Source organism: Microtus pennsylvanicus, chromosome 2 (genome assembly GCF_037038515.1).
Source record: "Microtus pennsylvanicus isolate mMicPen1 chromosome 2, mMicPen1.hap1, whole genome shotgun sequence".
In the NCBI taxonomy this organism is placed as follows: domain Eukaryota; kingdom Metazoa; phylum Chordata; class Mammalia; order Rodentia; family Cricetidae; genus Microtus; species Microtus pennsylvanicus.
Window position 1 is genome coordinate 30,615,329 of NC_134580.1, and position 26,935 is coordinate 30,642,263.

The 26,935-nt window shown below is 47.4% G+C and overlaps 1 protein-coding gene and 1 pseudogene across 1 annotated transcript in view; one reads left to right on the forward strand and one right to left on the reverse strand.

Moving 5' to 3' along the window:
* LOC142843402 (electroneutral sodium bicarbonate exchanger 1-like) overlaps positions 1-26,935 on the forward strand; it is a 48,984-nt gene that overhangs the window by 17,797 nt on the left and 4,252 nt on the right. The window contains exons 2-10 of the mRNA XM_075960703.1: positions 151-232; positions 6,509-6,658; positions 7,312-7,447; positions 8,266-8,426; positions 14,510-14,698; positions 15,535-15,626; positions 16,579-16,736; positions 17,529-17,616; positions 18,642-18,788. Of these exons, the coding sequence (XP_075816818.1) occupies positions 151-232; positions 6,509-6,658; positions 7,312-7,447; positions 8,266-8,426; positions 14,510-14,698; positions 15,535-15,626; positions 16,579-16,736; positions 17,529-17,616; positions 18,642-18,788 (1,203 nt within the window). The remainder of the gene's footprint in view (positions 1-150; positions 233-6,508; positions 6,659-7,311; positions 7,448-8,265; positions 8,427-14,509; positions 14,699-15,534; positions 15,627-16,578; positions 16,737-17,528; positions 17,617-18,641; positions 18,789-26,935) is intronic.
* On the reverse strand, positions 21,211-24,627 carry LOC142845178 (ribonucleoprotein PTB-binding 1 pseudogene; annotated as a pseudogene).

Here is a 26,935-nt window from a genome sequence, read left to right on the forward strand (position 1 = left end):
TCCCCCTCCAGGTATCTCAGAGGAGCCTTGGTATATACTGTGGTTTGAAGTATTTGAATGATGAATATGCATGTATTTCCATGATCGTTTGCATTGGAGAATGAATATGCATGTATTCCTGTGACCATTTGCATATCTGTTTTTAAACAGAGACCAGATGAGGAAGCTGTGGTGGATCAGGGCGGGACCAGCACAACCCTCAACATTCACTATGAGAAGGAAGAGTTGGAAGGTAAGAGGCTGCCTCCCATGGCCAGGGAAAACAAAAGCCCTCTGGAGACCTGGGTTCACATCTGACTCTTTTTTTCCTGGCTGAGGGACCCTGTGGGGAAAACAGCTACCTTCCTTTGCCTCTTGGTCCTTGTCTTAAACAAGAGCAGAGATAAGCGTGCCCCTGTCTGATAGGCTTGGCGCAGGACCCAGTAGGCAGCGTGAGACACAGGCATGGAGTACTGGGCCGCTCAGCACAGATATCAACAATAGCAAAAACCCTTTCTTTGAGACTGTGAAGTGATCACTTAGTTCACTGACTCTTCGTAACTGCTGCCTTTTTGTTTGTAGCACTGTTTTTTTTTTAATTTATTTTACATACCAACCATTTTCCCCTTTCTCTTCTCTTCCCTTTCTCTCCACCACACCTCTTTTTAGCCCCTGCCCCAAATAGAGTAAGGCCTCCCTTAGGGAGTCAATAAAGCCTGGCATATCAATTTCAGGCAGGAGCGAGCTCCTTGCCCCTGCATCAAGGCTGAGCCAGGCATCCCACCATAGGGAGTGGGTTCCAAAAAGCCAGCTCGTGTACGAGGGACTGATTCTGATCCCACTGCTAGGTTGGTCCCATGCAGGCTCCCTAGCTGTTGGTCTAGAGTCTGGGAGCTCCTGCAAGCTGGGGTCAGCTGTCTCTGTGGGTTTCCCAATCATGATCTTGACTCCCACTGCATCTGTAGTACTGGTAATCACACAGGCAAAAATAGGACTATGACCACAATTTCTGAGATATTTGAAGCAAGCTTTATTAAATTCTGGCTGGGATTCTGGATTCTGGCCAGGTCCCTACCCAGGATTTCCAGAGTGTTGGGCCAAATTACCTTAGCCAGGGGCTTTATAAAGGCAAACCCTGCAAGACTCTGCACTTCCGGCCTTCGTCCAATCAGAGGCAAGCATATATCCAGCTGTACTTCCTGCCTCTGTGCCTCCAACCTACCTGTGATGGAGCACATCCCATGCAGTTGGGGCCGCCAACCTTGTTTAGAGAAGTGAGAACACGTGACTTGTTGTCCTACATGAACAAGAGCCCCAGCATTCCAGGAAGTTATCCCTGTAAGTGGGGCTTACAGGTTAGAAGCATTTTTTAAAATATAAATCTCTTAGACTCAGTAATTTAAACTTAAACATAACTTCAGCCCTCACAGTACCCGAGACACATGTTGGTGCAACTTCCAATTTAGTTTTGAGAACCGACCTGATGGTGGGAAAGACTGGGTGGAATCCATCTTTTCTCCCTCTCTACTGCAAGGCAGACACACAGGTATCCCCTCACCCTTGTGCTGTCCCAGCGCCTCGCAGGGTATTGTGAGCAGCTCCATTGTCCTCTACAATTACCTGTGCACTTTAATCCTCCCCTGGGAAGTGGACATGCTTGAATATTTTTGTGAGGGAATAGAATAGTAAGCCCAGGCAGCTTCTCATGGATCTTGAGGGCCAGGTCTCATCCATCGAGGTCAGCTCAGCAACATCTCCAGATGATGCCATGCTCCCCTCTGCTGGGAAAGAAAACTGCAGGATATCACAGTGCTGGAAAATGACATTACTCCTGATTAAGTGCTAGATTTATGACTCCTGATGTCAGCTTAATGCACTTTAACAAAAGCTAGCCCCACTTGGTTGTATTTGTAGCTTTAAGGGGCTTGCGTGTGTTCCTCATGTAGGACTTCCTGTGGTTATCCACTTAGAGTCATCCTGGGAGCCCAAAGGAGCAGAGTCTCCCTTAGGGCTCCCCAGTGAGTGCTCGGCCATAAGCACCAGCTGCAGTGTGGTCTGCAGCCCCATCTCTGTGGTGGCTCCAACCCATGCTTTCTCTTCTGTCCCAAAGACCCCGTGTTTCTCATTTATGGCTGCTCTCAGTGCACGTGTGTGTGTGTTTGTGTGTGTGTGCCTGTGTGTGTGTGTTTGTGTTGTGTGTGCGCGCGTGTGTGTGTTTATGTGTGTGTGTTTATGTGTGTGTGTGTGTTTGTGTGTGTCTGTGTGTGTGTTTCTGTGTGTGTTTGTGTCTGTGTGTGTGTTTGTGTCTGTGTGTGTCTGTGTGTGTGTTTGTGTGTGTGTGCCTGTGTGTGTGTGTTTCTGTGTGTGTTTCTGTGTGTGTTTGTGTCTGTGTGTGTCTGTGTGTGTGTTTGTGTGTGTGTGTTTGTGTGTGTGTGTTTATGTGTGTGTGTTTATGTGTGTGTTTGTGTTTGTGTGTGTCTGTGTGTGTGTTTCTGTGTGTGTTTGTGTCTGTGTGTGTGTTTGTGTCTGTGTGTGCCTGTGTGTGTGTTTGTGTCTGTGTGTGTCTGTGTGTGTTTCTGTGTGTGTTTGTGTCTGTGTGTGTTTGTGTCTGTGTGTGTCTGTGTGTGTGTTTGTGTGTGTGTGTTTGTGCGTGTGTGTGTGTGTGCATTTTTTTTAAAAAACATCAACATCTTTCTTACAAGTTTTACTAAATTATTTGCAGCCGCATGGCCCCTGTAGACTCACTGTGACACTCACTATAGAATGACTGTGGTTCCACACCAGTGCTGGAGTAGATCTCAGCAGGGACTTGGAGTTCACATATCACAGTTGGGAGTAAGCAGCTGCTCATCTGTAATGCAAGACAGAAAAGAAGGCACGAGAAAAGCTTCAGCTGGGGCTCTGGGTGGCTTGGAGGAAGGAGACCACACATCTCACCGGGGAGATTAGAAACAATGCCAAGGAGGCAGAGAGTTTACCGAGAATTTGGTGAGTACATGTGCAGACAGTGCCAGCACTCGTGAGGAAGAGCAGCCTGGCTCAGGTAGAGAGTATGAACCACTGTGGATACAGCAGCTATGGAAGGCGGAGGGCGCCGAGACCTACCACTGGGTGCTGGCGAGGCTACAAAGGTGTGCGCGTGTATTCTTCTCCAGAATGTTCGTTCTGTGCCAGAGGTAGGGCTACCCTTTTTGCTCTCTTGAGCTGATAACCTGGTTTTTTAGGGTCGTTTATTTCCATGTTAAATATGTAAACTTGACCCAAAGGAAAGAAAATCCAAAGAAGTGAGGAGAACCGAGCACAGTTGTCCTGGACACACATATGGCCACTGAGAACTAACCACAGGGACACTGGACACACAGGATGGTCACTGAGAACTGACCACAGGGACACTGGACACACAGGATGGTCACTGAGATCGAGCACAGGGACACTGGACACACAGGATGGTCACTGAGAACTGAGCACAGGGACACTGCATACACAGGATGGTCACTGAGAACTGACCACAGGGACACTGCACACACAGGATGGTCACTGAGAACTGACCACAGGGACACTGCACACACAGGATGGTCACTGAGAACTGACCACAGGGACACTGCACACACAAGATGGACCATATGACTGTAACCAGGAGAACAACTCTGTAACGTTAAGTTAGTGTGGAGGGCAGGGTAGAGACCCTGCTTCGTCAGAGCAGGAGACGCGAATGGCTTGATGTGGGAATTCATTCAGCCAATAGCCTTTTGGGTATCGACCATTGAGGGCATGGTCTGAGGTCTAAGCAGATGAAAACTGTGCTTGCTCTCTGTTGGTTGGTGGTCAGAGTTTGGGTCACAGCTTCCAGCACCCATAGAGGACCATGGCTCTCCACCCTTATCGTGAGATTTTTCCTCAAATAAATAAACACTTGTTATCCTTTATTCTGGGATCTTGTGGGTCTCTTTAATTATGCCTACAAGGACCCACAATGAAGGGGACAGCGGGGTGGACCTGGGAATCTAAGGTAACGCTGAGGAAAATGACTTTGTTTTGTGTATGGGTGTTTACCTGTATGTTTATCAATGCATCGTGTATATGCAATGCCATGGAGGCCAGCATAGGCCGTGAGCTCTTCTAGGACTGGAATTGCAGTTGTGAGCCACAGTGGAGCTGCTGGGAAACCCAGGGCCTCTGCAAGAGCAACAAGAGCAGCTCAGGGCTGAGCCCCCTCCCAGCCACCATGGAATCCACACAGCGGTGGCGTTGTGGACATAAATGTGGTGCCTCATTCCAGTTTGAGGTTTGTTTGCTTGTTTTGAGACAGGGCCTCCCTCTTGTCTCACTCGCTATGTGTCCTAGATTGACTTCCAAGGTTTAGCCAACCGTTCTCATCCTTTTGTGTGCTAGGATTCTAGGTGTGAGATACCACATCTGCAATGAGCTTGACTTTCAAAGGGAGAGAATTTTAAATTTGTTTTGGGGCATGTTAATCACTGTAGGTCAGTAGTTCTCAACCTACGGATCATGACCCCTTTTGGGGGTCAAACAGCTTTTTCATAGGGGTCATGAAAGGCGATTAGAAAACACAGATATTTACATTATGATTTGTAACAGTACCAAATTTACAGTTATAAAGTAGGAACAAAAATAATTTTATGGTTTGGGAACTGTACTAAAGGGTCTCAGCATTAGAAAGGTTGAGAACCACTGCTGTAGATAAAGATTATTTGAAGCTGGCCAGGCAGTGGTGCCAAAAAAAAAAAAAAAAAGCTGAGAGATGGCTCAGCCATTAAAACATAAAAGATTTCAAGCTGTATGTAGCACACACCTATAATTCCGGACTGAGGCAGAATTGTAGAAAACCAACCAGGTAGGCCAAGTTGGAATAAACATAAAGACTTAAAACCAGGGGCTAGGAGAGTCTCATGTAGAAGTGAACTTGAAATTCAAAGACTGGGTCCCACTGAAAAAGAGGAGAGAGCAAGGGTCAAGAGTCACCCTTGTTTTGGGTTATGAGACATCTGAAGGTGTCCGGCGGCAGCGGCACGAGAGTGCAAGGAACCCAGAACTCCAAAGAAGACGGGCATCTGGAGTTCCCGGATCCATGCCGGGCTCGCCGTGGAGTCTGTGGAACTGGGAGATGTGCTGGACAGAGCTTTGGTGACTAAGTGCCATCTGATGTCCTTACTGCATACAACTTTAGTAGAGGGCAGGGACAGAAGCCACAGTCAGAGGCCATGGAGCAGGAACTTGGCGGGGGGAGTGAGGCCAGTCATGATTCTTGGTGGGAAAGGAAGGAGAGGGGGAAACACGGGGAACAGCCAGTGGGAGTCTTCATAGGTCAGCCATGGAAGGACTGGATTGAGGAGAGAGTGAGGGTAGCCATCCCAGCAGAGGACAGGGGAGTGGGGGGCATGGGATGGAGAACTCCCGAGCCGGGCAGAGGAGCCAGACTGTGATGAACAGCGTTTCCATGAAATGCCCCGCGTCTTCTCAGTAAAGCAAGAAACAAGGAGTCAAAGGGAAGGAATGGGTGTAGGTAGGATTCAAAGACACCAGCTAAAGATGCCAGGAGCCATGGGAACAGTGTGGGCACAGCAGTGTTGCGAGTATAAGGCTTTGGAACAGCCCTGAAGCTTCTGATTCTGGGCTCCAGGCTTGGCAGGAAGTCAGGTGGAGGATGAAAACCAAAGGGGGTGTATGGGAGGAGTGGGGAGCAGGAGGAGGGACGAGAAAGGACTGCTGTCGGGTCACTTACTTCCGTGTCCTCCACTCTGTGCCTGTCTTTAGTGTCTCTAAACCCAACCACGCCCCCTCTGAGGTAGAAGGTCCGTCTGCAGCAGTCTAGGTGGTATGGCCTGCGGTGCTGGGCACTGCCTTGAGCAGTTTCTGTCCTAATCTTCTTTGCTGCTCTTGATAACCCCGTGAGTTAAAAAGAAGGAGTGCCAGCGTTCCTTTAGTAGCTGAGTCAAGAGAGGCTTGTTCATCCTCAGACATCCAGTGCTGAAAGGGAGCTTTAAGCCCAGCTGGGCTGACTGGGGTCTTGACCATGCTTAACCACTTTCTGCCAAAACCGGCCAAAGTCCCCATACAGGAATTGTCTCTTAAAATCACCCCATTTTTCTTGTAATAGCAAAAAGTAACATATATCCATAGTTTGTAAGTCATATCCCCTCCTTCCCTTCCTATTCTCCCTCCCTCTTCCAATCCTCCCTCCTCCCCCTCCCTCTCAGAGCCTTGCACACACCAAGGCCTCCCGCTGCATTCCCGTGCTCTAATATGTGACCTGCTGTGCCCTTCACATGTCCTTCAGTCTCACGTGTTCTTCATTAGATTGCCACACATCCTCGTGAGGTTTATATCCACGTGCAGGACAGAGGAAGACACTGCCAACTCTGTGATTGCTGTCTTTATTAGTGGAGTCTCTGATGTTTAATCATTCCAGAAGGGCCTGGCACAAAAACTCTGTGGTTCTTTACTCTCAATTACGCTAGACTCCTTTTGGGAATGGCATTCTCACCATAGGTCTTCTGCTTTCATCCAGGTCATAGAACTCTGTATGTGGGGGTTCGGATGCCACTGGGCAGGCAGGGCCATCGGCACCACCGCACTCATGGCCAGAAGCACCGGAGACGAGGAGCGCGGGGCAAAGGAACCAGCCAGGGTGAAGAGGTCCTGGAAGCTTTGGCCCATGGTAATACCTTGGGGAGAGAGGGGTAGCGCTCTGGGGAAAGGGGAGGTAACAACCCTGAGGAGAGAGGACCAGTGTCTATGAGAGGGTGATATGGTGATTCATGGGAATGCAGAAGGCATAGGCAGGTGGTCTTGATTTTCTAGCCCTTCGCTAGGGTTCCCAGGAAGAAGGAATGCTTCTAAGAACTAAAAATGTCTTCCTGAAATTGACATTTCAACACCTCAGTCAACACCATAAGTAATCCTTTGCTATTTAAAATTTGTCAGCTCTCTAGAAAACTAAAAAAATCTATTTTTATGTGTTTGGGTGTTTTGCCTGCATGTATGTTTATGCGCCACATGCTTGCCCGGTGCCTTTGGTGGCTAGAAGAGGGGACATATCCCTGGGACTGGAGTTAGACAGTTGTGAACTACGTGTGGGTGCTGGGAACTGAACTGATTTCTAGGTTCTCATGGGACCTCTGCAGTGGTCTTAGTTTATAGTTCTGCTCTCTGGTTTAAATGTTTACCCTTAGCCTTTTCCCTAAGAACAAAAGAACTTTTAAATCTGTATTCAGGACATCTATATATTCCCTTAGCTGTGAGGCAGAATGTTATTTTCGTTCTGACTTGGAGCTAGATACACATCCAGACCTTTCTCTGTTGGTTTTCTAGACACCCCCTCTCAGCATGTTCAGTTCATTCTGGGCACTGAGGACGACGAGGAGCATGTGCCTCATGAGCTGTTCACAGAGCTGGACGAGATCTGTCTGAGAGAGGGAGAGGATGCCGAGTGGAAGGAGACGGCCAGGTGAGGCCCTGAAGGAGCCGGGTCAGGAGCCCGGGGACAGGCAGGTGCACACCTCTCAGCAGGTGGCAGGCCTGCTTGCCCTGACTCTTCATGGCTGAAGTGGTAGCTAGGAGGCCTGGCTCCTGCTCACACTGATGTAGCTAGCGTTGATACATGGCCTACTGTGGCTGTTTCCCAGGGGCCGAGAGAGCTAAACAGGCCAGCTGGCCTGATGCCATGTGACAAGACGGTTAGTCTTCCGTGTTTCTGTCTTTGTGGATTTCTGAAGTCATATAGAGCACAGATAAAAATGTCATTTTTTTCTTAATACGGTTTGTCAATATGTCCAAATGATAAAGATTAAATTTGTAAAAGTCACGTTTCCTATAGACAATAAAATAAGTGAAGGTACGCAAAAGGAAGAAAATGACAGTTACCTTCAATCCTACTGTCCCAAGGCGAAAACAAGGCATATATTTAGGGTCTTATACATATATGTGTTTATAATTTTAGATTTGTCTTTAAATAAAAGTGGGATTAAGGTTGGGCATTGGTGATCCTCACCTTTAGTCCCAGCACTCAGGAGACAGAGACAAAGGAGTTCAAGGCCAGCCTGGTCTACAACGTGAGTTCCAGGACAGCAAGGGCTGTTACACGGAGAAACCCGTACTCAAAAAACAAAACTAAAAAGATTTGCACTGTGTCACAACTTGCTTTTCCAGTATTTTTGTGTCTGAACCAGGTGTTCCAGTGTTCTCTATGACCTTTTAGATATTTTGTCCTCTTGAAAAAAAAACCATCTTCTGTCTGTGGCATCTCATTATTGGCCGTGTTTGCAGGTGGCTGAAGTTTGAAGAGGATGTTGAAGATGGGGGAGAGCGTTGGAGCAAGCCTTACGTGGCCACCCTCTCTCTGCACAGTCTGTTTGAGCTGAGGAGCTGCCTCATCAATGGCTCTGTCCTCCTGGACATGCGTGCAAGCAGCATAGAAGAAATTTCAGGTAAGGCTAATAAAGGGCCGAGACATTTTGCATAAATAGAAAGTATAAGAGGCAGGTGTTCTGGTGCACACCGGTAATCCTGGAAGTTGGCAGGGCTGAAGCAGGGGAAAGACGGGTTCAAGGCCTGCACTATACAGTGATACTTTATCTTAAGAAAAACAGACAGAACAAGGAAGTCAGAAAGAAAGAAAATGAAAGGACTGCTCAGATGGCTCAGTTAGTAAACATATTTGCTGGGCAACTTGAGTCCCACCAAGAAACTCATGACGGAAGAAGTAACTTAGGAAAGTTGTCCTCTGTCCTCCACGAAGACCCGATGGCGCACGCCTTCATCACACACACGTGCACACTAATAATGTGACAATCCTAATACCTAAAAGAAGAAAATTAAAGATTTAGCAGTATAAAATATGTCATCTAGAACAGATATGCAGGAACGTGAGCCATAGCATTCCCATGGTTCAGCGCAGCATGCAGGATAGACCTGTCTTGTGGGGTTTTCTGATGTGAACAGACTTTAAGATACTGTGTTTGGGGCACAGCTTTGGAGACTACCAGATGGCATGTGGAACACTTCCCCTCAGATTGACTCCATTCTAGTAGACAGGTTAAAGATTTCTCCATTCCAAGTGTCTAAATAATCATGCCTCTCTAAGGACTTTTGGGGGCCCCGGGGGATGGAGGTCAGTACTGATGGACTCCTGTGCGAACTCTTTCCTAAGGCGGTGCCCCAGGTGTACTCCCAACTGTGGGGGAAGTAGAATTTTTTAAAAAAAAGTGAGTTCAGAGTTAGAGTCACGTTCACTGCTCTAGAGATAGTGGAACCTGCGAGAATGGAGCCCCAAAGTACAGTTTACACCCTGAAGACAGCGCCACAGGCAAGTCTCAGGTAGTGGGCAAGTTGCCCTTGGCAATTGGCAAAAACATGTTCTCTGTGGAGGCTTATAAAAACAGCAGCCAATCAGAAAGAGTGGACTCACCCCTGTCCAATCAATACACCTCATACAAACAGTAGCCAGTCGTAAAGAATAAACTTACTCCTGTCCAATCAATACACCTCATACAAACAGTAGCCAGTCGTAAAGAATAAACTTACTCCTGTCCAATCAATACACCTGGAAGGGGCACAAAAGCACATCCCAGAACAGTTGGGTGTTTTTGAAGAAACTGAGGTCCCAACACTCATGGTTTCTGGGAATTTTCCCAGAGTACTTTTATCTTCCCTCACACGACTCAACTCATAGACTTTAATCCAAGTGGGTCGCATCTGTATTTCATTGACTTCTGACTATGTGTATAAATGCCCATGAAGTTCCCCAGAAAGTTTGTGCCCTGTTTTTCAGTGGAGGAGCCCCGGAGAGTTAGTGATATTATAATCATCAAGAATGAGGAGACCCTGCTGAAGTCTGGGGGGTAGTACTCGATCAAATTAGCTGTAAGCAAGACGGAGGGTGAGCTAAAGGGAGCGTGAACCAGGTCGTTGGATCCGATCAGGTGAGATGGTGCTCCACTGCAGAGGAAGGAGACCTTCCCTCCACCACCCCCGGCACAGGGCTGCTCCTTCCTGGACCCCAGATTAGGTACAAACCACATCCAAGCACCTGTTTCTAAGGTGATCTTTTATAAGTGGGGAAGAAAAGTTTAAGTGGCTGCTGTCTGACTCAGGCAGAAAAAGAAGCAGCAGATGACGTTGCAGGTGGAATTTTAGGAGAAGGGAAGGGGGTCCATGTTACAGTGGGCTAGGGCGCAGTGGTGACAGAGGTAGGGCTGAGGGGGGATGGGGAAGCTGATGAGGGAAGGGGGGCAGGAATATTTGTCCCAGAGGGACCAAGGACCGCCTCCGAATAGGAGGAGACAGATGTGGCACATAGGCACATAACGGTAAGGTAAGAGAAATCTGTATTAGGGTGAGGTGTTTAATTTTAATTGGGCATGTTAATTAGGTGAGTCAAAGGGGGCTTCTGATAGCTGGACTCGAGTCAGTCTCAGGAGGAGGAGGTGGACAACAAGGGAAGAAACCTTGGTGGCAGCTTTAGGAATGCAATCCAAAGGTTTTTAAGCAAGGCAGAGGGGCTGAGGGAGGAGGGTAAGACCTGGCAGAGCCACCTGCTCCAGTGGTCCAGGGTCCCCTCAGTGGGCCAGTGTCCCCTCAGTGGGCCAGGGTCCCCTCAGTGGGCCAGGGTCCCCTCAGTGGGCCAGGGTCCCCTCAGTGGGCCAGGGTCCCCTCAGTGGGCCAGGGTCCCCTCAGTGGGCCAGGGTCCCCTCAGTGGGCCAGGGTCCCCTCAGTGGGCCAGGGTCCCCTCAGTGGGCCAGGGTCCCCTCAGTGGGCCAGGGTCCCCTCAGAGGGCCCTACAGCAAGGGCTGATTGCCAGAGCAGCTCAGGAGGTAGAGTGGTGGGAATCACTTGATGGACTGGTTTTGGGCAGGAAGGGAAGAATGTTCAGGATTCTAGTTTGTGGCTGGATGACTAGAAAATCCGGAGGTCTGGTGGGTGGAAAGAGGATGGGTTTCATTTTGTACTTGCTAAGTTTTAGGGTGTGGGTACATCCAGATGATGTCTGCTCATGATCGGATCTTTGATGTGACTTGAGATAGGTCACACCGGTCCATGGCATTTGGTGCTTACAGTCTCCAGGGCAGTTGAGATCATTGAGGATAAAAATGGGGGTGGGGACACCACCTGTCTGAGGATGACTGCGGGGCATAAGCAGGCTGACGGAAGCGAGTCGCCCGTGGAGACTGAGCTCAGGAGTGCGGATGGTGAGGGGACAGCCAGTGCCAGCTGCCAAGCCTGTGTTAGCCACCAGGACTGCTGCAACCCAAGTCCACATGTGTGGCGGTAACACCTGGAATGCCAGCACTCAGAGGGTAAGGCAGGTAGATCAAGTTCAAGACCACTCTGGGCTTGTAGCAAGATCTCATCTCAAAATGAAACCAATCAAACAATAAGTTTGGAAGCCGGAAATCTGAAATGAGTTCTTGGCAGAGCTGTGTTCCTAAAGGCCCAGAGCAGACACGGATTTTCGTGACACTTTGGCACTTGGCAGGGAGCGGCAGGTAATTCTTAAAGTACGATTGTTTGCTTTTGAGAATTTTAAGTGGGAAGAGAAAAGATAAAAACAATAGCTAGAAGAGGGCCCTGGTGGAATTTTCTTCTTTCAAAGTGCAGGATTTTGAAGCATGAGTGTTTATGAGAGAAGAAATAATCATTATAAAGGCTAAATATGCAGGACTCCTGCCTTGATTGCTCACCCCTCTGGTCCCGGCACATAGAACAGGCAGGAGGACCAGCTGCTCACAGCTCAATGTGGCAGCCATCAGCATGGGGAGACATCAGCGCTGTCCTCTCTGTATAGGGGAGACTGAGAAGAGAGTGGTCATGTAATTCCAAGGTCAGATAGGTCAGGAATAATGGAATTAGGGATAGAGTGTAGGGCCTGAAGCTCTGGACATTTATCTAGAGCCCTGATGACAGAACCAAGTAAGACCTTCCGCAAACCTTGATAGTTTTAATGCTGGTGATTGTCTTCAGTGAGCAGTTAACTAATTTAAATAATACATTTTTAAACTTTATTATTTCATTATATATTCATATTTAATCTGCATGTATGTCTTCTGGAAAAGCAGCCCATGCTCCAAACCACGGAACCATCTCTCCATCCCCAATTTAACCTTTCTTTAGGCTGCACTTTCTTTTCTTTTATATACTTTTTTAAATTTATTTATTTATTAAAGATTTCTGCCTCCTCCCTGCCACCGCCTCCCATTTCCCTCTCCCTCCCCTGATCAAGTCCCCCTCCCTCATCAGCTCGAAGAGCAATCAGGGTTCCCTGACCTGTGGGAAGTCCAAGGACCACCCACCTCCATCCAGGTCTAGTAAGGTGAGCATCCAAACTGCCTAGGCTCCCCCAAAGCCAGTATGTGCAGTAGGATCAAAAACTCATTGCCATTGTTCTTGAGTTCTCAGTAGTCCTCATTGTCTGCTATGTTCAGCAAGTCTGGTTTTATCCCATGCTTTTTCAGACCCAGGCCAGCTGGCCTTGGTGAGTTCCCGATAGAACATCCCCAATGTCTCAGTGTGTGGGTGCACCCCTTGTGGTCCAGAGTTCCTTGCTCGTGCTCTCTCTCCTTCTGCTCCTGATTTGGACCTTGAGATTTCAGTCCGGTGCTCCAATGTGGGTCTCTGACTCTGTCTCGTTTCATCGCCTGATGAAGGTTAATATTCAGGAGGATGCCTATATGTTTGTCTTTGGATTCACCTTCTTATTTAGCTTCTCTAGGATCGCGAATTATAGGCTCAATATCCTTTATTTATGGCTAGAAACCAAATATGAGTGAGTAATCCCATGTTCCTCTTTTAGGGTCTGGCTTACCTCACTCAGGATAGTGTTTTCTATTTCCATCCATTTGTATGCAAAATTCAAGAAGTCCTTGTTTTTTAGTGCTGAGTAGTACTCTAATATGTATATATTCCATACTTTCTTCATCCATTCTTCCATTGAAGGGCATCTAGGTTGTTTCCAGGTTCTGGCTATTACAAACAATGCTGCTATGAATATAGTTGAGCATATACTTTTGTTGTATGATAGGGCCTCTCTTGGGTATATTCCCAAGAGTGGTATTGCTGGGTCCAGTGTTGGTTGATCCCGAATTTCCTAGGAAACCGCCACACTGCTTTCCAAAGTGATTGCACAAGTTTGCATTCCCACCGGCAATGGATGAGTGTACCCCTTTCTCCACAACCTCTCCTGCAAAGGCTATCATTGGTGTTTTTGATTTTAGCCATTCTGACAGGTGTAAGATGGTATCTTAAAGTTGTCTTGATTTGCATTTCCCTGATCGCTAAGGAAGTTGAGCATGACCTTAAGTGTCTTTTGGCCATTTGAAGTTCTTCTGTTGAGAATTCTCTGTTCAGCTCAGTGCCCCATTTTATAATTGGGTTGATTATAGGCTGCACTTTCAAGTATCCACTGGAGCTCAAGGTTGCAGCATCCCTGACAGTTACAACAATGCTGGGCTCATGGAGGAAGGACAGCAGAGTTAAGAGGGTAATCGTGGGCTCTTAGTCAGCCAGAGCTGGACGCGAACCCTGGCTCTTCGGCTTCGCAGGTGTAAGAGCTTGGGGACTTTTGTAAGAACCGTGCCTTGGTTTCCTTGTTTGGAAGAACTCTGGCTCAGAAGTTAAGAGCATTTGCTCCTCCTGCAGAGGACTCAAGTTTGGTTCCCAGGACCACATTGTGTGGCTCATGGCCACTTGTAATTCCAGCTACAGGGGAGCTGATGATTCTCTTCCAGTCTTCCTGGGTACCTGCACACATATGGGGCATACACACACACACACATAAATATAGATTAAAAATCCATTTAAAAATAGAATTTAAAAAAGAATTTTCATCAAAATGCCCACTTTTTTGAGTTTCAGTGAGGACTGGACAGATGAAAACCCCATGGTACAGTTCTGGGCATGCATTAAATACTCAGAGACCTCGTTCCCTAAGCAATGGTTGGAGCTAAGCATAATGGCATACTCACCGTGATTAAGTCCTACCTTAAAATTTTTTTAATTAATTAGTTTTATTTTATACGTATGAGTCGTTTGATATCATGTGTGCATGTACACCACATGCCTGGTGCCCTTGGGGGCTATAAGAGGGTGTTGGGTCTCCTAGAACTGGAATTACAGATGGTTATGACCACCATGGGGGTACTCGGAATAGAACCCAGGTTCTCTGTAAGAGCAGTCAGTGTTCTTATCCATGGGGCCATCTCTCCAGCTCCAGTAAGTCCCACTCTTGCAGAAAGGTCACATTAACCCGGGAATTCATGGCAGCCTACGTAGCATAGTGACACTCTGTCCCTAAACCATGTGTTCACGTTGTTGTCTCGTTGTTAAATAAGCAAAGGACGGTGTTCCATACCTACAAAACCCAAATGCTCCTTCAGACAGGAAGCTGAAACCACCTTGGTGACGCTAGGAGAGCAGCTCATCTCTGCCTTTTCCCCCTTCCCCTGCCACCTCATACCCTTCCCCTTGAGTTCCTGAACTCTCCGTCTGAGTGTTGCTGTGAATGTCTCTTTCCTAGACCTGATACTGGACCAGCAAGAACTGTTCAGTGACCTGAATGACAGTATGAGGGTTAAAGTGCGGGAAGCCCTTCTCAAGAAACACCACCATCAGAATGATAGGCGGAGGAACAACCTCATTCCCATTGTCCGCTCCTTTGCTGAGGTTGGCAAGAAGCAATCGGACCCACATTCCATGGACAAAGATGGTAAGGACTTGGGGGTGTCTCTCTTTTTCTCTCTGTTGAAAACACATTTGGGGACCAGTTGGCGATGCGGAATTACTGCAGGGCGAGGCTGTGACACTTAGGCCCCTGGACTCCTTGATGGGTAGTGAGCTGGGTGACTAGGATGCTCCCTTCTCCGTGTGCCCTTGGATAGCATTCCAGGGGGGACTGCGAGGTGAGGGATGTATCCCCTGTGCTCCCAGAGAAGGTGTAGCTCTGGGGAGAATGGTCACATCGATGAGGAGCTGGGCCAGAGAAGGTGAGCTGCAGCCTTGTCCAGTTAAACAAAAGTCTGCTTAGACACAAACTGCTGTGGTCTAGCCAGGCCTCCAGGCTTGTGCTTTGGCTCCACCCCCTGGAGAGTGTATGGCCCTGGACAATCTTCACATCGCACTTAATAAAGACAATGGCAGGACCTTCCTTCCATTTGTTGTGGGATTTCTGTGTGTTAGCTTAGGTCCATAGCCTGTGTACAGGCGCGGGTGGGCCCAGCTGTTAACCACTTCTCTTGCCATGGCTGGGCGAGGCCTCGCCTGCAGCTTCTCCTCCTTTGCTGGCAAGCTGTTTGCCAAGCTCTGTGCAGAGGTGCTGGCGCACTGAGGGTCAGGATGGCTCTCTGCAGAGAGAAAGGAAGATAGGAAGGTAATGGAGGACTAGACCTCTGCCTTCTTAGCACTGAGTGCAGGGACAGACGTGATGGACTCTGCTTCATAGTCCTCCCAGCCTGTAGAGGTCACAGCTGGCTGTGATGGATGGCTGGATCTGAGGGGAAGGAGGGGCAAGCCCTTGGCAGATTCTGTTTGACTGTCTCCAAATAGGTCAGACTGTTTCTCCTCAGTCTGCTCCAACTACGAGTCTTGAGGTGAAAAACGGAGTGAATTGCGAGCACAGTCCTGTGGATCTAAGCAAGGTGAGGAGACATGGCAGGTTGACTTCTAGACCGAAGGTTATCTGTAGTGGAGCCCAGGGTCTTCCGGAATCTTTCTGGGGTCTGGTAAGCTCCGATGGCTCATGAGCCTTCCCCAGGAGCAGCACTGCTCTGTGAAAAGGGACGCCATCTTCCTTGTTGTCTCCCTGTGCACACTCAGCCAGCCGACTCAGCGCAGTGAAGGCAGCCTGCTGCTGAGCCCCACTGCCCCGGCTCCCGGTGCATTAGTGACCCTCTGGCACCTGCTGCCGTGCATCCTTCTCACTCTCGTCACTGTTGTCACTGCAGTATTTTGCCGCTGCCTCCTAAAGCTCGTGATGTCTGGCTCTTCTTGGAGGGCTGTGGCTGCTGCATCTGATGGAGCAGTCAGTATTTGCAAGGAGAAATAACATGACCCAGAACTCCCGAGGCGCTTCCTCCCAGAGGAGCATGGTGGGGTGGGATGAAAGTTCTCGGACTTAAACTTTGATTCTTGAGTGGCTCAGTGGCTAAAGGTGTTGCTGCCTGAATTCTGCCCTGAAACCCACACAGTGGTGGAGGAACTGATTTTCACAAGGTGTTCTCTGGCTTCCATACATGGACTGCAGCCTGTGTAGACACACACACATACAACACCTAAACACACACCCCACACACTAAATTACATATAGTTTATATGTGCTATAAATGATAAATGTGTGTGTGTGTACACACTCATGCGTGTATTCTATACTCCGTAGTTGTAGTCAGAATTCTCTCCCTGAATCTTAATCTCTTCCCCTTTTTTTTTAAAATAGTGGACTGATCTGATCTATGATCGCTCCATTCAGGGTTTTTATAAAAATCAAATAAAACAGTGAGGAACTCTTCTGTAACCTTGAGTGATACTTGAAGAGAATGATTGCCAGCGAAGCCGATGGCTCCTAAATTCTCAAAGGCTCCTGTGTACTTTCAGGTGGACCTTCATTTCATGAAAAAAATTCCCACTGGGGCAGAGGCCTCCAATGTCTTGGTTGGAGAGGTGGACACTCTGGACCGTCCCATCGTTGCCTTTGTGAGGCTCTCCCCAGCTGTGCTCCTCTCGGGCCTGACAGAAGTGCCCATCCCAACAAGGTACCTGGGTCCTGCCCCGAGCTGAGTGACCTGTGTGAGCACTGGCGCTAGCAGCTAGTTAGTACCAGAAGTTAGGGTGGGCCGTTCGGAGAGAGTGTTTAAAATTCCTTGGTGAGCTATGAAAGTGGGGGTGAAGGGAGGATGAGGGGTGGGGGGGAGTGAGTTCTAAGTTTTAAGGCTGTGACCATGAGTACTGTTGGCCTTGGAAGAAGAGCCCAGGAGAACAGGGAAAGAGCACAGCAAGGTCCAGTGGATTGTCACACCAGGAGGCCTTCGTCTCCAGGGAACTGTCTCTAGGGAAAGGTACTGATGTCTTTCCACAGTGCTGGCAGGACTTGGCTATTTGTGTGCCCCAAGGTGGTGACGTGGTGATTCAGAGCCCCACTGATTATAGAGAGTGCACAGATGTCCAGAACACAATTCACGCTCCTCTCCAGGACTTGGTCATTTCAACTTCTTATCCTTCCCTTTCTCTGTCATTTTCTTAATAGAACAATGGATGGGGATTAGATAACCTTGAATTTACACAGCGGTGCAGTGTTTTGAAAAGACATCCTTTCTATGGCTAGGAACTGTGTCTATGGTAACGCTAAGAAGCCCAGCCAGCCACGTTATTGAATGATGTCTTATTAATAGCTCTGAGTGGCGCCTGGCCATAGCAGGCTGATGTTCTTCTTGAAGGCGGTGATGGTCTCTGTGTGGTAGTCGGGGCGAGGTTTGCTATTTAGAGTGGATAAGATGTCCCTTCTCCTTCTTTATTTATGTAGCTCCCTCTTTTGTGTGTTTTGGCAGATTTTTGTTTATCTTGCTGGGCCCAGTAGGAAAAGGTCAGCAGTACCACGAGATTGGCAGATCCATGGCCACCATCATGACCGATGAGGTACAGACCACTCTGCCTTCCATCCACTCATCTCGTAATTAGTGAGCATTTCTATCTCGCGGAAGCTGTGTGCGTTGTTGGGGATACGATAAGGACTGTGGCAGCATCTGCTGGGAAGCATCCGGGACTTCTCTAGGAGCCATTCAAAGAGAACCACACCCTCTGGGAGACTTTCCTTGCAGTTCCATTGCTTGTTTGTTTATAGACAGGTTCTTAGTAGCCCAGGTTGGCCTTGAACACCTAGTGCTGGGATTATAAGCATGTACCACTATGGCCACTTAACTCTCCCTTTTTTAAGTAATCCAAGATGCAAAGACATCATTTTCTGGGAGAATTATTATTGCCAAGTAAAATGTGTCAACTCATATTTAATGTAGCTCATGAAGCCTGAGTTAACTTTCTAGAGAATATAGTTAATTAAATATGTTGAACTTATTTGTATAAAGAAATACTCCTGTTCCCTGGAAAGAGAGGTTTGCATAAGGTCAGGCTGTGCCCTCGGGCAGTGTCATGTGGAGGTGTCATGGTCACTCTGTACCTGGTGAGGGCTGCTGTGCAGTGGTTCCAAGGCACACATCTGTGCGCTAAGTTCATGTATGGCTGTCCAAGGCACACATCTGTGCGCTAAGTTCATGTGTGATCTCTCTCTGGTCCTTTCACAGATGACCTCCATTAGCAAGACTGTCTATTTTCAGACGTGACTAAGAGAATTTCTGTGTCCTTTCTCCTGTGGAGACAATAAAATGACTTTAAGTGGTGTCTTATCTCCTTGACACAGGGTCTCACTCCGTGAGCCCACCTGGCCTTCCACTTGAGGTGCCCTCCTGCTGTGGTCTGGGGTGTGCCTGGATTCACGGGCACAGGCACCTCCGCACTCTGCGTTAGGTTCCTTTAAGCACTAAGTTTTATGTCTTAGATATCCATGCCAGAGATAAAAATCAAGAGGCTGTATCCATTTCTCAGTGGATATCGTTGCAAACACAGTAATGTTGAGTTTTCCTAAGGTGTTTTCCTCCCTTCTGTAGATTTTTCATGATGTGGCATATAAAGCCAAGGAGCGAGATGACCTTCTGGCCGGGATAGATGAGTTCCTGGACCAGGTGACTGTGCTCCCTCCAGGGGAGTGGGACCCATCCATTAGAATTGAGCCACCCAAAAATGTCCCTTCCCAGGTAACGTATGCATATAAGCTATTTGTGGCTGCTGTTCTTTCCACAGACAAGCAAAAGTTATGTCTGTTTATGCCAAATATACCAAGACTTGTCCCTGTTTGGGAGCTCTTGAATGTCAGACTAGGAATAAAAGACTAATCTGTAATAACAGGTAGGCCCTGATGTGATGAGATATCATTGTCTTTTGTTTTGTTGTTGTTGTTTTCTTTTGGTTTTGAGACAGGGTTTCTCTGTAGCTTTGGAGCCTGTCCTGGAACTAGTTCTTGTAGAACAGGCTGGCTTCGAACTCACAGAGATCCATCTGCCTCTGCCTCCCAAGTGCTGGGTTTAAAGGAGTGTGCCAACCCTGCCCGGCTAAAATATCATTGTTAACTGGGAATGGAGTTCTCGCCACATTGGGAAGGACTGATCTAGAGTGAAGGAGGGGAGAGGGAAAGTATTTCCTGGAAATACATTGTATACAAAATATTCAAGTTAAAAAAAAAACATGGTATAATGAAAGAACAAATAGGTTTCTAAGGTTCTCTGACATACCGAGGATGGGAAGAGAGCTTCTGTATGTACCAGATGAGGACAGACATTTTTATCCATGTAAATTTGGCCTTCCCAGATGCCCGCCCCTGCTCTTGTCTCTAGTTTACAGAATTGACTGATCTAGGGTAATATTTTAAAGGTCGGTGAGACAGGGATGCAGACCTGAAACTGAGGCTGAAACCCATGTGATGCCCTATGCGTTAATCTCACCAGCTGGGAGGCAGACAGAAGGATTATAAATGCAAAGCCAGCCCAAGTTACATACCAAGTTCCATGCCTGCCTGGACTGTATAGTAAGATCCTGGCTCCACAAAACAAAACAACAAGGATTATTTGAATATGGCAGCACATGCCTTTAATCCCAGAACTCAGAAGCAAGAGATCTTTGTGGGTTCAAGATCAGTGTATATATGGAGTTTCAGGACTACAGAAAGACCCTGTCAAAGCAATGACAAAAAACAAAATTAATAATTGATTGAGGGAAGAAAAGGGAGAAGGAGGTAAAGACATCACGCACTAGTTGAGTACATGTACACACACATGACCACACATGTTACATACATACACACACACACACACACAAGCTGGGGTGGTGGCACATGTCTATACTTGAGTTCTTCCCAAGGTCCTGCACATATGATGTCCCTACTGCAAAATCAAATAGATACGTAAATAAAAGAAAAGATTTAAAGTAGGGACAGTTAAATCCACTACATTATGGAATAATATGGATCTGGGAAGAGGAATAAAAATTTCTTAGCCAGCCTCGGTGGCACATGCCTGTAACTCTAACACCTGAGAGGCAGAGACAGGAAGATCAGAAGCTCAAGGTCATCCTCAGTTAAATATTGAATTTGAGGTCAATTTGGGTTTCAAGAAATCATCTCTCGAAAATGAATAAAACCTTGCAGTATTGGCCTCAGTTATTAAGTAGACACACCTGGGAAGACAGAACCTCAAAGAGTTGCCTTCACCAGATTGGCCTGCAGACATGACTACAGGGTGTGTTCTTCATTGTTAATTCATGCAGGGGAGCCTAGTCTAATTATGGTGGATAATGTGATCCTGGGACAGGTGGTTTTGTTGTACAAAGAAGGTAGAAAGGCAGAGAGACAAAGCCAATAAGCAGCCTTCACCCATGGTCTCTGCTTCAGTTCCTGCCTCCAGCTTTGAACCTCAGCTTTCCTCGTTGATGGATGGTGAAGTGTAGTAAAGAACAAACCCCAGTCTCCCCGAGTTGGTATCAGTCATGGCGTTTATCACAGCAGTGGAAACCTAACTAGGAAAGACCCAAAATGTGACTAGACCTCTCAGCCATTTCAGTCCCTTGGGGGAGCCTCCCATTGACTATCACAACAAAGACCAGTATTTCCTGAGGATCTAATTCTCTACAGTGGTGCAACCACCCTAGAAGATTCCAGCCAGGGCTTGTTAAGATTAACCCCTTCTGGTCCTGACTGAAGGCAGGTTTTGCTGTGAGGCCACTCTACCTTGAGACCAAAGCAGGCTTGGTCCCAGCCATCCATCCCAGAAGGCTGTTCACATCACCCCTGAGAGATAAGCAGGGTCAAAGCACTGACAAGAGTCAAAGGTCACCTTCCAGAGTAGATCTAGAGCTGTGAGTGGCTCTAACAGATGTGATAACTCAAATAGACTCAACAGACATCGATAAAACATTCCATCCAAACAGAAAAGAAAATACCTTCTTCTCAGCACCTCATGGAACCTTCTCAAAAATTGAGCACATACTGGGTAACAAAGCAAACCTCAACAGACACAAAACATTTGAAACACCCCATGCATCTTATCAGATCTCCATGGCTTAAAATTAGAATTCAACAGCAATGCTAATTCCAGAGCCCACAAACACATGCAAATTAAACAATGCTCACCAGCCCCGGGTCTCCTTGCCTTCCAGGTTGCTGGATGAAAGCAGGCTATGTAGATTCAGGTAGGGGTTCAGGGAGATGCGGTAGTCCTTTTGGGGGCTCAACCAACAGTGACACCCCAGGGGTGGTTGGCAGGGGCACATTGTCCTTCAGGAGGCCTCTAACAAAGACTGGGGCCTCAGAGTCCCACAGGGGCTGGGTGTGGAATGAGCTGGGATGCTGGGGAATGCAGACTCATGGGCTCCCGGTCTCCCCAGAAGGGCCCAGCAGTGGTGGTAGTAAGGGATTGTGGCTTCCCTCAGCAGGTTTCAGTCCCAGAGCCAGCATCACCATCTGAAGACACCTCCCAAGGAGGGAATTGACAGGTTGGGCACCTGCCTGGAGGTACCCAGAGGAGAGTCTCCCAGGATCTCAGGTTTCTTCTGACTCTGGGTGTGCAGGGCTAACTGGAGCAGGGCAGTGGACAGGGTAGGTCCGCTGAGCCGTAGCATGGAGTGGGCACACCCAAAAGGCCCTGCTGGCCACTGGCACTTCATGCAGCAGAGGATTGAGCAGCAGTTGGAGGGAGGTAGATGGGCCCAGATTGTCCAACAGCTGCAGGATGTTTGGCTCAAGCGGGAGTCCCTTGCCTCGATTGGGAGCCGTGGCATGGGCAGCAATGAGTGCTGTCAGCATGCTGTGGCCAGTAGAACCTAGAGCAAAGAAGGACACACGAAGGTGACTGCCACCCAGGTCCAGGCTACCTGCCCTCTGGTTCTGCAGCCTCTGCCATCTCTGCTGTCTCATACTCCAGTACTGCAAAGCCCCTCAGCTGCCCACCCTTGCCACATGGCAGGTGAAAGAAGGTGGGCATATCGACCGCGGACAGTGCCTGGTGCAGGGCATCCACATCATTGAAGCCAGGTGGCAGATGGTCCACACAGAGGCACCGAGAGTGCAACAAGGCAGGGGACAGCTGCCCAGCATCTGTGCAATACACATACAGTGTTTAGGGGCTCAGTGGTTTGCACAGTAAATCAGCCTTGCCCTGGCAGCCGAGCCTTTCTTAATGTACTCTGCAAGCCATAGCCCTTAGAGTGGCCTGTGCGCTCGCTGTATACTACGAAGCAGCGCTCCAGGCTGCCAAAGGGCCGCACCAGCTCCTCACACTGTGCCTGGGTCAGGCAGGGCGGCAGCTTGGCCACACACAACAGAGCATCTGTAGGCTGCAGCTGAACTGACAGCTCCGGCTCTCGAAGCCGGCTCTGGTGGAAGGCCTTGATGGCAGCTTAGCCTGATCCCCTTCCAGCAGGGTCACGAAAGCTGTCCCTTTGTATTTGTCCACCAACTGTCCTTGAGTTCATAGTCGCTCAGAAGATCACAATAGCCTACTTCCTGGTTGGTCAAGTCCCCCGGAAGGCCCCAGATCAGTATCATGGCAGCGGTTATGGATCTGGCACTCAGTAGTTCCAGGCGCTTCCGGATCTCTTCCGGTTCCAAGGACAGCAGCTCCTGTTCAGGTGCTCATCGATAGGCGGTCCACAAAGTTTCCCCTTTGGCCTCTGCCTCCAAGTTGACCAGCGGCCATTGAGTCAAGAACTTTAAATCTTTGAAGGAAGAATTTGAAGAAGACACTAGAAGATGGAAAGATGTCCCATGCTCTCGGGTAGGCAGAATTAACGTAGTCAAAATGGCAATCTTACCAAAACCAATCTACATACTCAAAGCCACGTGTATCAAAATCCCAGCAAAATTTTTCACAGACCTCAAAAGAACAATACTCAACCTCATATGGAAAAGCAAAAAGTCCAGGATAACCAAAAGAATCCTGTACAATAAAGGAACTTCTGAAGGCCTCACAATCCCTGACTCAAACTCTACTACAGAGCTACAATACTGAAACCGTCTGGTATTGCCATAAGAGCACACAGGAGGACCAATGGAACTGAATCAAAGAATGGATATCAATCCACACACCTACAAACACCTGATATTTGACAAAGAAGTAAAATATATAAAATATTAAAAAAGAAAGCATATTCAACAAATGGTGCTGGTATAACTGAATATCAATATGTCGAGGAATGAAATAGGTCCAACTATCGCCATGCACAAAGCACAAATCCAGAAGGATCAAAGATCTCAACATGACACCAATCACACTGAACCTCATGGAAGAAAAAGTGGGAAATACAGACATTCCAGTAAAAAATGTGGTATGGACCTAAACAGAGAACTCTCAACAGATGAATCTAAAATGGCTGAATGACAATTAAGGAAATGGTCACATCCTTAGCCTTCAGAGAAATGCATATGTAAATAACTCTGATATAACATCTTATGCCTGTCAGAATGGCCAAGATCAAAACACCAATGACAGCATATTCTGGAGAGGATATATGGTGGGGTAAATGGTACACTCCTGCATTGCTGGTAGGAATGAAAGCTGATACTGCCACTTTGAGCATCAGTATGGTGATTTTTCCAAAAATTAGGAAACAACCTTCCTCAAGACCCAGCAATACCACTTTTGGATATATATATCCAATGGATGAGCAATCATACCACAAGGGCATGTGCTCAACTATGTTCATACCAGTATTGTTTTTCGTAGCCAGAACCTGGAAACAACCTAAATGCCCCTCGACTGAAAAATACATAAAGAAAATGTGGTACATTTACACAATGGAATACTACACAGCAAAAAAAAAAAATAATGACATCTTGAAATTTGCAGGCAAATGGATGGATGTAGAAAGCATCATATTGAAGGAGGTAACCCAGACCCAGAAAGACAAATATCATGCACTCCCTCATGAGTGGACATAAAGCAAAGAAAACCCATCCAACCATTCACAACCCAAAGAACCTGGACAACAAAGAGGACCCTAAGAGTGACACACAGGGATCTAATGGACATGGCAAGTAGGAAAAGACAACTCCTGAGTAAACTGTGAGCATGGGGGTCATAGGAGAGGGTAGAGGGGAGGGGGATGATGGGAGGGGAGGGGAGAAAATTATATCTCACTAAAAACGATAAATGATTGAAAAAAGTAGAACTGGGAGTGGATAGCTGATCTTGTGGTTTGGTCTAGGGTTCGACTGCAGGACAAACAGGCAGTGGAGACATTTGTAGAAGGTGGTGTGTGGCAGTGAGGGACTGGAGGTCAGACGGTGACAACAATGAGAGCCTTAGCAGTAGCAGATGGCTTAATGCAGGTGGCAATGGATGGTATTTCTGAGGCATGAGATCATAAAGACCTGGAACTAAGACAGCACCAACTGTACCAGGGTTTAGAATCCACATAGACAGAGACACAAAACAGAATTTAAATCATCAAAGTAGCCATGAGAGCTAAAGGAGTCTAGAAACACTCAGAAAAGTTACTTGGGAGTTGCCCTAGCTCCGAGGTCTGCTCTAAATTTTTCATTTGCATTCTCAACTATTTTGGTGGTTATTTGGTTTATTTTGGGAGGATTTCCCCCTCTACTTTCCCTAAAATATTGGCCCAGAACATCCGGTTTCATTGTAGAAACCACATGTGCCTCCCCCTTCAGAGGTGTGGATTCCGGGACCACTGATAGATTTTTTTTCCTCTGATCACTTTGAACATATCAACACACTGCCTGCTGTGGTCCTAGTTTTCTGTCTGGTAGGAAATTGGATGAGGAGCTTATGGAGAAAATGTGATAAAGTCTATTCTTCTCAGCCCCGTAGAAGTTAGTCACTTGCCCTGGAGTGTCCTTGGAAACAGAGCATTCCCACAGCATCCCATAGTCAATCAGAGGCTACCATGTTACTCTGATCAATCTGAGTCTACTACAAAAGGAATTGATTGCTTTGAGGACGGATGTGATGGGTTCCATGAGCCAAAAGTCGTGACAGTATGTTAGGGTCTGTGAGAAGTGGACCATGCTCCCCATCCACTAATAGATGGGTGTCAGTGTGTGCCAGTTGGAAATGTCAACTTGACACACGCTGGAGTAATCTGAGGAAGAAGGAACTTAACTATCTAATAAGTAAGTCTATGGGGAATTTCAATCAGTGTCTGATGTCCCTTGGTTGGAGGTCATGGGTGTATCTATAAAATAAGCTGTCTTAGAGAGGAAAGGAGAGCAAGTCAGTAAGTGGCTTTACTCCATGGTACCTGCTTTGGTTCCTGCCTCGAGGTTCTGGTCTTGACTTCCTGCCCTGACTTCCACTCATGGTAGCTTCTGATAGGAAAGTGAAAGGGAAGTAAACCTTCCTTCCTCAAATTGTTTTTGGTCATGATGTTTCTTCACAGGAAGAGAAAGCAAGTATATTTACCTGCTCAGCAGGTCCAGTTATTCCAGGGTCTAGAGAGGTGCTACCTGAAAGAACATGGGCGCAAGAGAAGAATGAGGCCAAGCCAAATTCTCTTGTCAAAGCCTCCATTTTTTAGCATAATGGCAGTGGCTTATATAGCCCCTGGATGAGGGACCTGAATCGGGTTGGGGGCCTTTGCCAAGGCAGCAAAGTCACTAGTCAGCACACCTGGTAAGTGGAAACATTACTTTTGTGGCTCTGCTTAACAAACAGCTCTCAAGGTAGCTAGGATGTGGGGGCTCTCTACAAACATTCTTGGGACAATGGTCCCTCCTATCAAGAAAGTTGAGATTTGTGGCAGCTTTCATGAGAAAATAGCTCTCAAGATAGTGAGGCTTTCTGCAAACATTCTTAGGACAATGGTGCCTGCAATCATCTTTGGGAAAATGGCTCCTGAAAAGTATACAGTGTCCATAATGGTGAAGGACAACATCCAGAGCCTGTTATAATTCACATGATTCCAACTACTGTGATTATTAAAGTGGAAAGGGTTTCTATTAGGGCTTGGATGTGTAATACCCAAGGAAAGATCCCGTGTTTGAAATCTGATCTCTAGCATGTCGCCATGTTTCAAAGTTGGAGAACCTGGTAAATAAACCCAGAAGGAAAAGATAGGGCATGTGGTGTTGTAGAATATTATTTCAAGGTGTGTGACTTCTGTTTAGGTTGCACTTGTTGAACTATGTGAAGCTGTGATGCTTTGCCTGTCTAAAACACCTGGTAGGCTAATGAAGATTTTAATGGCCAAACGTAAGGCAGGAGAAAGGATAGGTTGGTCAGTCACACAGAGAGTATAAATGGAAGGAGAAATCGTAGAGGAAGGAACAGAGAAAGAGCAAGAGAACAAGGAGAGCAGGATGCTAGGGTAAGCTATCCAGTTATCCAGACACTGAGTAATAATCAAAGAAAGATACACAGAGTGCTTTAAAAAAAAAAAAACAAAAAACTAAAAAGCCCAGAGCCAGAGGGAAAGGTGGACAAAATAATTCAAAGATAAGAAAAACTGGAAAGGAACAAGCCAAGCTAAGGCTAGGCATTGTAAGTAAGAAGAAGCTACTGTGTATAATTTAATTGGGAGCTGGGTGTCAGGTCCCCAAAAGAACAAAAGAATGAAAGAACAAACACGATGAACAAAAAAGGGAGATATAGTGAATGCTAACTGGGTGTAACCAGCCTCCCCAGGCCCCTACCTGCCAACTGACCAGGGCAGCCTTCCTGTACTTAGGGACAGAATGTGAAGAAAACCAGTGATCTAAGCCAAGCCATCATTGGTCCATTTCTTGCTCTGACCTCACAATGACAGAACCCTGTTTCTTAACTGCTCTGGCTGAGGCTGCCTCCTCTCCTTACAGTTGAGAGAGGCTCCTGACAGATCTGCAGTTGAAAGAGTGATTTAG